At 36.2% G+C, this 12572-nt stretch overlaps 1 protein-coding gene across 6 annotated transcripts in view; it reads right to left on the bottom strand.

The window, feature by feature from the left end:
• LOC126825420 (phosphatidylinositol 4-phosphate 3-kinase C2 domain-containing subunit alpha) overlaps positions 1 to 12572 on the bottom strand; it is a 684289-nt gene that overhangs the window by 120387 nt on the left and 551330 nt on the right. The window contains exon 1 of one of the 6 annotated variants that reach the window (XR_008788424.1): positions 10122 to 10207. The exons of 4 other annotated variants lie outside the window; for them this stretch is intronic. Coding sequence is in view for 1 of the 2 variants with exons in the window: in XM_050555106.2 (XP_050411063.1) it covers positions 10122 to 10132 (11 nt within the window). In the remaining variant the exon portion in view is untranslated. Of the gene's footprint in view, positions 1 to 10121; positions 10208 to 12572 lie in introns of those variants that run through there. One more of the 6 variants, XM_050555106.2, reaches the window with a different exon arrangement.

The raw sequence follows: 12572 nt of genomic DNA, 5'->3' as shown, positions 1-12572 counted from the left end.
ATTAAAAAAATCAAGATTATGGACATGTAGTGTCTATTAAAAGTCCATTTAAATAACAGTGTTTTAAATAGTTTGTTATAAAGAATATAGATATGTACAACATCTTAAACTAAATGGTAGGTTATTCCATAAAACAGGTACGCATGTATCAAAAGATAGTTTGTTGCTAGTTGCAGTAAATTTTACTATACACGTTTCTGTGTATTCTATTTACATGCCATAAAAGTTTTAACCATAAATTACCTTATTTTTCATTTTGCACGATTTTTTAATTTAGCGAAAACAGTCAATTAATTAATCTATAAACAAAATTAACAACCGCAATTCAGACAGCAACTTCTAACACACATTTTGGTTGAAATAAATAATCCATGTAGCTTGTTAATTAGTTTATTACTTTATGGCCCCAATCAAGTATCAAAACACCACATTTGTTACGCAACACCTATATAGGTCAAAGTTTTCAAACATTCTGATCAATCAACTATGACCAGATAGTATTTAATACAGCCATTCACCCAATACAGGGCTAGACTTACACCACAACTTGGCTCCCAAGATGGATTATCTATTATATAGTAAGTTATCAATGGTCAGCTATGATAGAGATTAGAGACAATAGTAGTAATGAGATAATCCATCTGTAAACATTAGTCAACTTAGTAAATGAATGAATGGATGTCACTTAAATACTACCCATTAACAACTATAAAATATTATTAAGTTTAGATATATATAATTACTATGTATTGTTTATTGTTACCAAGTAACCTCTAGTATTATTTGAGGAAAGATTGTAGATCATAGGAGTTAACCACAAGCAGGCAAGGGACATACTGAAGGGCAGGTCTCTGATAGTTATTTCTTAGATGCTGTTCCTTATTAAGTTACCTAGCCTGTGGGTCAGTATTATGTATATACATTATCATTGTTAAATATTGTTACAGAATATAAGATTATACTAAGAGAAGTGGGTTATTGAATTATTGTATGTTCAATCGTACACCCCCAACTAAATTGAACATACAACCCATCGTCCTTAATCAGGTCCTTAAACCCCGGATGATACAACCATAGCAAAAAGATGACAATACTTTCCCCCAGTTTGACTGTATATACAGGATACCAGATAGGTTGCCAGGCAAGGAAACATACGCCCACAGCAGCTAAATCGTCCCGGCAGTCAACAAGTGTTGTCGCATATTTTTACTTTTTTCGGTAATGAAACATTTATAATACCCTAAAATCTGATTAAGAGTAAGAACTCATGAAGTAACAAGATGACTAGTCATCACAATCCCGTGCCCTTGAACTTGTTTAGAAGGCATAAGGAAAAACAACTTCTATGGGACTAGTAATACCATCAAGATTCATCAAATAACGCCCAGTTTGTACTACCGTTTAGTTTAAGAAACACCATTTAGTTTTGAGATCGGTCATCTAGTTTATGACCATTTAGTTTAGTTTTGATATTGGTCATCCAGTTTATGACCATTTAGTTTCATAAACTAGACAACCGATGTCAAACTAAACGGTAGCACAAACTGGGCAGTTTTTGATGAATCTTGATGGTATTTAACACTTTTGCATGGCAATCTATTAACTGAATATGTGTATTAGATAATAGATGGTACGCTCAGTTTCTTTCCTTTTTTCATCAAATCTGAATGATACCCGGTCCCTAGTGTAAATATCTATGGGCTTCTTTGTCTCATGACCTTAAACACTGTGTATAAATTTAAAGTCAATCAGATATTAACTTTAGCAATTGTGGACGCCGGACCGACGGGGCGACGACAATATACGACCACATTTAAAGTAGCTAAGTCTCTAACTCAATATCATCCAAAATCTTCAACATTGAAAATACGATTTATTTGTCAAATTAAATCAACATTCATGTTATGATCTTACCGGAAAAAGATGGGCTTTTGATATCCAATATTTAAGACAAAATAAACATTTTACCATTGGTACACGAATCGTGTACCATAATGCACTTCAGCCCCAGTTGTATCAAGAGACTCGAGGGACGAGGCTAGACACATTGCACCAAATATAACGGCGTATGTAGACTGGAATAACCAGACGCTAGAAATTTGCACTCGCTTGAGACTGCTGGCTTATTTCGCCGAACATAACTGATTTGAAACTGGACTAAAAACGGAAACCATTGAATATAAATCAGTTTATATACATTCATATTACAGTATTATATGCGTTGCTACCCACTTTTGTCAATTTCTAGGTCCCAAATGTTAGCGATTTAGCTCCTTTAAATGTGAATAAATTTGTTAATGTAACCGATATTTTAATTTGCGTAACCCGGAAATCCGTCGCATGTTTTTGAGCTGGCGCGACCGCACATAACCGATTGGTATCGTTCGCATGAAATTTCGAGGCCTGCTTACTTGTGTGGATGCAAATTACGGGGGATTACTGGCGTGGATGCGAATTAAAAGACTTACGTGTGTTGAAACAAATTAAGGGGGCTTGCCTGTGTTGAAGCAATTTCAGAGGCTTAACCTGTGTGGAAGCAGATCAAGGTGCTTATAGTAGGGGAGCTAGCTGACAGTTGTTTCTAAACTCGCAGACAAAATTGGCACTATGCCTAACGGAGGCACCATGATGGCCGATGATCAGAATGGGAATTCTTAAGTTGCACATCCCCAGGGTTTAGGGGCTGTAGGCCCCCGAAATCGCCGAAAAAGTTGATTTAATTCAAATGTTTGCAGACAAAGCTAATTTTCGCTACATATGTTCACGTTGCTAAGGCAAACTTTAAAAGTGCCCTTCAGAACAAAAAATCCCCAGGCTTCAGAACGCCCTAGTGACCCGAGTACGGAGATTTATTTAAAATATGAAGGACAACTTTGATTCCTTTCTTAGCTGATAGGGTATGATCCCAAAGTAAATAAAATACAACTTCAGAACAAATAATCCCCTGGCCTTGGTTCCTACACCAGAACGGGTTCCAAGCTGAACACATCACAAAATCACGGTAGATCTAGTAGAAGACTGATTTGTTTCAAGTATAGCGGACAAAATTCTTCTTTCGTGAGAATGGTGCCACAGTTGACCTATAAATAAAAAATGCCCTTCAGAAGAGAATATCACCTGGTTTCTGTACTTCAGAGCACCCGCTACTGACCCAGATAGAGAGGTTTATTTCAAATATGACGAACAACTTTTATTCGTGTTTCAGCTGATAGGCTATGGCCCCAAAGTAAATAAAACACCACTTCAGAACAAAAAATCCCCTGGCTTCCTACTCCAGAACCGGTTCCAAACTGAACACATGACGAAATTCCAGTAGAAGACTGATTTGTTTCAAGTAAGGCGGACAAAATTCTTCGTTCGTGAGCATAGTGCCACAATAAATTGACCTATAAATAAAATTGCCCTTGAGAAGAGAATATCACCTGATTTCTGCACTTCAGAACGCCCCCTAGTGACCCCGATAGACATGTTTATTTCAAATATGACAGAAAACTTGGATTCCTTTTTCAGCTGATAGAGTATGGTCCTAAAGTAATTTTAACACAGAGATCATTGCTACGATAGATGCGTAACGATGATTTCAAGAAACGGAAGTGACAATGGCAAAACGAAAACACGAGCTATCCTTCTATATAACTGACTGAAGTAACGAGCGATAACAGATACCCAGGTCATTGGATTTACATGCAGCAAATACTTATTGTTTGGTTTTCAGTAAATATACTCTTCAAACCAGCGGCTGCCAGGCAGGATATGCCCACATTTTTGAGAGATGGATAGAGAACAAGATAAAAAGAAAGTGATTTTTCCTACAATCAAGGGCCATAATTCATGAAGTTACAATTCGATATGCGCAAATACCGAAAGGAACCAAGATCTTTGGCTTATAAACATGCATTTCAAGTTTCATCAAAATCGGATTAAAATTGTGACCTCTACAGGGTCCACAACCTTGATATACCATATTTTTACACCTTTCGCGTACAAGAGGCGGCCATTTTGTCCGGCAGTTTTAGTTTGATTTTCAGGAAATTTGAACTCAACCGTTATTATGGTGTTACGGTGATATATTCAAACGATTTTTAAAATCAGATAATAACTGTGACCTTCAGAGGGACTACAAGCTAAAAAAGGCGATTTTGCGTACAATCAGGGGTCATAATTCAGGAAGTTACTATCCGATATGCACAGATATCAAAAGAAACCATAATCTTTAGGTTATAAACATGCATTTCAAGTTTCATCAACATCGAATAAAAATTGAGACCTCTACAGGGTCCATAACCTTGATATACCATATTTTTATACGCCCACATTTTCATGTGGACGTATTATGCCGTCGCCCCTGTCCGTCCGGACGTCCGTCCACAATTGTTTGTGGACTCTCTACAGGTCACAATTCTTATCCGATTTAGACGAAACTTGAAATATAGGTTTATCCCCAAAAGATCTCGGCTGCTTTTGATATTGGCATGTAGCGGATTGAAACTTCATGGATTATGGCCCCTGATTGTAAGAAAAATCACGTTTTTAGCTTGTGGACCCTATAGAGGTCACAATTTTTATCCGATTTTGTTGAAACTTGAAATGTAAGTTTATAACACAAAGATCTCAGTTCCTTTCGATATTTGCGCATATCGAATTGTAATTTCCTGAATTATGGCCCTTGATTGTAGGAAAAATCACTTTCTTGTTAGCTTGTTCTCTATCCATCTCTCGAAAATGTGGGCGTATCCTGGCAGCCGCTGGTTACACTATTCGCGTACAAGAGGCGGCCATTTTGTCTGGCAATGTTGGTCCTATTTTCAAGAAATTCGAAATCAACCTTCATTACGGTGTACCGGTGATATAATCAAACGTTTTTTTAAATCGGATAATAATTGTGACCTCCAGAGGGACCACAAGCTAAACAAGCCAACAGTGAGGCTGATGTCCCCCGCCGAAATCCCAAAATAAATAGATGACACATATTAATTAATTGTACATTTACTTTTTTCAAAAGTATCAAGCAATCAAACTATAAACTAAGTTTAATCACTCTCTATCAGTTAGAATCAAGATTATCTTGTCCCAGAGCATCTACCAATGAAATTGATTAGCTCTGCATAGCTTTAGCTCGAAATGTTAATCATTGAACTCAGTCAAGACATTCACCTAATGAACATCTACATCAAGTTTAAACATTCTAACATCATTATAACTAAAGTTATCGTGCCCCAAAGCATGAACCAATTAGATTGCTTATCTCTGCTTACCGTAGGCAGACAATGCTCATCATCGAACTCCATCAAGGCATTCACCTAATGAACGCCTACATCAAGTTTAAAGGTCACCGGAAAAGCATCAATTTTTTTTTTAAATAATGCAAGTAATTATGTCAACATATCCTTTCCATAAGTATAACCCGAGCCCTAACGTCAATAATACCTGCAACAGGTAAATTTCAACATTAGTAATTTCCGCCGTTCTCCGTCGGTAGTCAGAACTTTCCCTCAATAAGCAATATTACCTGCAACAGGTAAATTTCAACGTTAGCAATTTCCGCCATTCTCCGTGGGTAGTCGTAACTTTCTGTAAATTTGACGTCATTTTAGTCCTTCTGCTCATATTCTAGTCTATATTTCTATGTGCAGAAGGACTAAAATGACGTCACGGATTGCTTATTGAGGGAAAGTTCCGACTACCGACGGAGAAAATTACTAATGTTGAAATTTACCTGTTGCAGGTATTATTGACGTTCGGGCTCGGGTTATACTTATGGAAAGGATATGTTGACATAATTACTTGCATTATTTAAAAAAAAAATTGATGCTTTTCCGGTGACCTTTAAACATACTAACTCAATTAGAAGGAGAGTTATGGTGTTCCAAAGTCTCAACCAATCAAATTGCTTATCGCTTTGCTTACCCTCCGCAGAAAATGTTCATTATCGAACTTAGTCAAGGCATTGATCGAATAAAGTTATACACCAAGTGTCTTCACTTTCACTTAATTAGAACTAAAGTTATCGTCTCCCAAAGCATAAACCAATCAAATTGCTTATCTCTGCTTACCCTAAGCAGAAAATGCTCATCTTCGAACTCCATCAAGACATTGCGCTAATAAACACGTACACCAAGTTTGAACATTCTAGCTCAATTAGATGGAGAGTTATTGCTTTCCAAAGTCTCGGCCAATCAAATTGCTTATCGCTCTGCTTACCCTGAGCCGAATGCTCATTATCAAGGTATTGATGTAATGAAACTTTACACCAAGTTTCATCACTCTCACTTAATTAGAACTAAAGTTATCGTGTCCCAAAGCATCAACCAATCAAATTGCTTATCTCTGCTTACCCCAAGCAGAATATGCTCATCTTCGAACTCCGTCAAGGTATTGACCTAATAAATACCTACCCCAAGTTTGAACATTCTAGCTCAATTAGAAAGTGTGATGGACAGACGGACGGACAAACCCATTTTAATAGTCGCCTGCTTTCTTCGAAAGGCGGGGGACAAAAAGGCGAATGTGCGTACAACCTTGATTTACCATATTTTTACACTATTCGCGTACAAACGGCGGCCATTTTATCCGGCAATTTTGGTCGGATTTTCACGAAATTTGAACTCAACCTTCCTTAGGGTGTAACGGTGATAAAATAATACGTTTTTTTAAATCGGATAAAATTATGACCTCTACAGGGTCCACAAGCTAAAAACGCGCGAGCGAATTATTGAAATAAAATTGAACCATATGTTAGTCCCGAAATGACCTTATCTCTGCTTAGCCTTAGGAAAATCATAAATAAACAACAAGATTATGAACATGTTAACGATTGTATACAGAGTCAGTTAAAAGCCTGATTAAATAAATGTGTTTTAAGTTGTTTTTTAAACGAATATAGAGATGTACAACATTGGGAAAAGATATAACGCGACAACCCGACATCACAACATTTTTACCCGACATCACAACATTTTTACCCCACATTACGACAATTTTAGTGTCGTAATGTCGTGTAAAAATGTCGTGATGTCGGGTAAAAATGTCGTGGTGTCGGGTTGTCGTAATGTCGGGTAGAAATGTCGTGATGTAGGGTTGTCGCGTTATGAAAGGCGACATCACGACATTACGACATGATACCAATCAGCCACCATACTTATGCCATTTCTGATTTCATAAAACTAATTTAGCATTTTCATTATCACCGGAAATAATGTAATTTTGTCAGGATCACTTACATGTAACAAATGTATACAATGAATTGATATTACTGGATTTGGTTGATTCTGCGTACATTTTACTTGGTGTGTGCAATGCTTATATAGAAACCTTTTTAATGGTTTCATCGGTACCGAAAGTGACACATGTTCAAGGGTAACGGGGCACCCGTGAAACCCGTCATTACTGCGTCGCAGTTCTAGTTAACCAATTAAGATTATGAGCCGACAAGATTAGTCTCTCAGCTATTAATTAGCTTTCATGATCAATAATGGTATTATTGAAAATATCAACAATGTGAATAAATTTATGACGATTATTGTCTTATTTTGATTTGATTATTTGTGATTATTTGTAATAAAGAAAATAACTCTTATTGCAGTAGTCTGTACTGACATGCCATGATATACTTGGAATCAATTAATTATTTGACTTGTTTGAATTATTATTATTTCAGAAAATTTATTATTGTGCGCATTATGTGGGTCCTGACTATTTTTAAGGACGTTTCATTATCCAGCGAACTGTTAAACCGGATGGCAAAATAAACACTATTATGCAATACATCTTTTAATAATTCCTCCGTCTCTTTCGGCTACGATGTGTTCCTCGACAGTTCAACGATTATATTCTTCAAACCCTCACGGTATAGGAAACATCTATGTGATGATTGTTAAATACGCTGGCTATATAACAATTATTATTGAACAGCTAACATTTTTTTGTTTATAATATAAATATAATTGCAAAATGGTTATCTATTAAAAGTTGCAACGAAACAAGTACGGGTTACGTACATTGTACTAATTTCAACACGCAAAACAATAAACTGGTTATGAGCTACGGGTTGCGCGGTACTCATTTCAACACGCAAAACAATAAACCGGCAATGAGTTACCGTTTACGTGGTACTAATTTCAACCCGCAAAACAATAAATTGTCAGAACAAAAGAATAAATATAGACATACGGTAAATTTAGCTTATCGCTATATACCCTGATATATTCAAATTGGGGCCTGACTGCTGGATACTTATAAATGACGACATTGTTTTCACCTTTTTACGACAGATTAGGGTCCATATTTATATTTTATTATGCAACTTTATAAGTGGTGTGACTATAAAACACGTACTGCATCTTATGTTCATCAACAAATACAAAAGACGCATAGAAGAAACAGCCCCGTACAACTTCCACATATAAAGACCTGTCCTTATACAAAGACCTATTTGCGTAAACACACCGGCGCAGTTATAACAACTATCGAGAAAACACACCAATTAAACAATACACACTGTGTCATTCATTTTTAACCCGTCGGTTAATTAACATACTCAGTAAAGAAAACCCACCGTCCCAGAGTTGTTCCCACCTAGCGATAATTAACTCGCCTTTCAGTCCATTTTTCACCCTTGTTAATTAACACACCTTATCTAGAGATTTTAAGCCATAGTGAGGAGTTATAATCCGAATTTTATTTTTTTATCGAGATACGTAGGTATTGACCGTTTTGCGAGTTTTTAATGCGGCAAACGTACGTTTTAACCTTTACCTATTTCTCAGTGTAAAATAGCCATATGGTCAGTGAAGTGTGGAAGCAAAGAAAGGGGGTAAAATGAAATGAAATGGGGTTTACGTCCTACTGGTCTGCTCCTATGCTGGGCTAATGAAGACGGGCATACGCCATACAGTGTGCGATGAGGGAAATTTTGCCAGGCAGCGGCACTATCACCTTCTCTTATATCGAATTCCAACTGCCAAGGGATCTTTTATGTGCATTCTAATGTATACACGGGACCTCCGTTTTTCGTATCATCCGAAGGACTAGGCAGCTGTCCTTGTCAGGCCCTCCGTCCTGCATCACTGACAAGGGGGAACCATGCCGGAAAATCTGGATGAACTTTCTCGTCCAATGCAGGGATCGAACACCCGACCTCCAGGCTAGCGAGCCAGCGTCTGTAAGGGGGCAAAGCAATTTGGGTTTTGGGTAGTCATCTAAAATAGCCTTATGGTCGGTGAAGTGTCAAAAGGGTGTATCTTGGGAAATTAGTCAAATACACTTTTTTGCATTTTTAAAATCTCCCAATTAATATGCACATTTCTTTCTAAGCTGTGTATCTCTATGCCAATTAGAACTATTCTGGGTATCATGTGTCCAAATGTTGTATCTTGATCATGATTTGTGGAAATTTTGAAATGCAAAAGGTTCTCTTTCTTAATCTTTAGACACTTCACCAACGATATGACCTTTTTAATCTGGGGAATTAAAATTTAGCCAGAATCATTGGGGGTAAACAATAAAGTGGGGGACCCCTCAGGACTACATCTTATCGTTAATGCCATCCGGTGCGAATGTTCTTAAAGTTTGAATCCATTTGAATTCATTGGCTTTCCTTACGGCATCGTTTTTGCCGTTATCTGGGTCAGTCTTAAAAAGCTCTATAATTTTAATCATAACATTTCTACTTCTAAAAGTATGTCAGTAACTGTAATACCACCTTTACTACCGATCACTTATATTGAGCCAATGAAGACTGTCGGTAATGGCCAAGAGTATACGGAATAGCAGAAATAAATGATGTAGAAATGGCAAGAAATATTAACGATACGTATGCTATTTTTTAAAACACCGTTAACATTGAACGACTACCGGCCGATGGTGTTTACATTGCCGGTTATGACAACACTATACCGTACATGGAACAGCAGAAAATGTCGACATCTTTTTATGCACGAAATAACAGAAATACGGGTGATAATTATTGACATATTTTAACCGTATCTAAAAGGTTATTGACAAATATGGACGCATTTTAAACTATCTAAAACATTATCGACAAATATAAATGGACACGAAAGGGAACAGTACTGTATTTAATTTGAGTGATAATATATCATAAACATTTGAGGTAGCATTACCCGGCCGACATGTGTTGATTCTAGGGCAGTTATTTCTTGAACCCCCAGTGTTGACACGGGAAAAGACTGGATTTGCTGTATTAGCCGCACCCCTTCTAGAAAATAAAATATTTGGTAAAAAAAAGTGTGCCTAATACACCAAAAAATACGGTACTTACATCTATAGGCAGCACATTTCTGCAATACTTACATCTATAGGCCAGATTTTAATTCAGAGGAAAGTATACTATTTGCGTAAAGGGGAGTGGCCATTTTGTCAGACTGTGTTGGTACAGTTGTCAAGATATTCTAATTCAACTGTAATTATGGTGTAACCAGGGGTTTAATTAAGAGTCGGTGGCCAGTGAATTTATTTCCCAGCTTACTTTGCTCCTTGCATCGGCTATATTCTATATCCACCTGACTATTTGTTAAATATAAATGTACTGGTAGTACGGTGTTTCGCTACGTAATATATAATGTGTAACCGATAAGTTTACAAACTGCACACCCAACGATAAACCTAACTATGTCACGGTTATCCGGTACTGTAGTCAAGTAAAAAATTACGTGATAATCAAGAAACAGGCGGTATTCGGTATCTCCTTTCAGAATAGTGCCTTACCTTTTTTCAACCACTCGACCCGAAATCTTAACCATCAATTACTTTTATACCCAATATAAAAAGAGGTGTGAGGCTTATCTCTTTATAAGCTTACCTTACTATTTGACATACTCTTTTGAAAACTGTCATTGTACTGGCTAGTTTTCATGCATTATATATATATATCGGTCAACTGACATACATAGCAACTAGCCAACCCTACACCTATGTGGTGGCGCTGGCTGGTAAACTGCGAAGAATGATCATTTCTTATCACAAATTGAGTTTTCAAACCTTTTCACAAGTTAAATACCTTATGCTAACTTTTACATTTAAAAAAGCCAACAGTGAGGCTGATAAAGTCAATGCTCTAATATCGACACAAAATAAACTTATTGGAAATTCATCTACATGTAGGCCTACATCAAATGCAGTAAAAACATTTAATGACAAATCAACAAGTACATCAAATATAGTAAAAACAGTTAATGACAAATCAACAAGTACCTGCAGTTCAGCAATTCAAGATAAGTCTACCAACACATGTTCTATCTATACCGTGGCTAAATGTGTATCAACTAGTGTTGATAATAATACCAATAGGCCTATTACTGATGTATGTATTTCTACCGGTGCAAAATCAGCAATAAATTCGACCAACTCAACTACTAGTACCAGTTCAACAAGATTTCTAGAAAAACCTATACCTTTCAACTTAAGTAAAGCTAAAACACTGTTAATAGGAAGTTCAGTTACAGCTGGTATTAAAACACCTAACATTACAAAATTATTCGATCACGAATGCGTAGCTGACACCAATGGTGGAGTCTACTATACTAATATAAATGATAGACTTGTGCAACTTTTAAACTGTAAGCAATCTCTTAAAAACATTATTATATGTGCTGGGGGGAATGATATTTATATTTGTTCGGCATTGCCAAGAAATATACATCGTCCATATATTAGAGAATGTAAAAAATTTAATACTTATATCCAGGAGTTCTGTAATAAAAATAACTGCACGTTTATTGATGTATTTACACACTTCTACCAAAGATGTCCAAAGGATGTAATGAAACTGGACGAGTTCATCCTAATTATAATAGAAATGATCTATTAATGAATATTTTAAGTAATACTCTTGTTTCAGCTAATTCAACTAATGCGCATGAACATGTACCTGTTAAATCAACAAATTACTATGAATACTATGACTATAAAAGATCTCGCCAATATGAGTACAGGTGTAATGTATATAACAATAGATCATTGCACAATCCTTATTACTTCCCGCAATATAACTCTTCCCCATATCATAAACATTCTTAAGCTAAGCTTGTTTATTCATAATTGCCTATACTGTACCTTGGCAGTAACCCAAATCAAACTTTCATTAATCAATAACTTTTCCATTTTCTCATTAGAAAGTTTTTCAGGTAATTGTGTGTCCTTATTTCCAGTCATTTATTAATTTGTTTATTTATGATTATTATGAATATTGTTTTAGTTAAGAAAGGTCTACATATTGCTCATCTAAATGGACAGTCTGAGGCTATTATCAAACTTAAAACATAGCACCATAGAGATACAAATAATGGATAGTTTTCTAAAACATCAAGCCATAAAATAATGGATCTATTCTTAAAACAACATGCACATGCTCATGAATGCATGTGACAAAACACTCCAGTCATACAATGCAAGCATACACAGACAGTCCAATATATTCTACATGGAGACATGTTTACAACACAGTCGAAAACAAACATTAATAATGAGAATATATTATGTGATAAGCATTTGGATACTGATTACATTGGTAATGTACACGATATGGAAGATAATAGCCGTAAAAATTGTGATGT

This window comes from Patella vulgata, chromosome 6 (genome assembly GCF_932274485.2).
Source record: "Patella vulgata chromosome 6, xgPatVulg1.2, whole genome shotgun sequence".
Lineage (NCBI taxonomy): Eukaryota > Metazoa > Mollusca > Gastropoda > Patellidae > Patella > Patella vulgata.
This window is presented reverse-complemented; position numbering and strand designations above follow the sequence as displayed.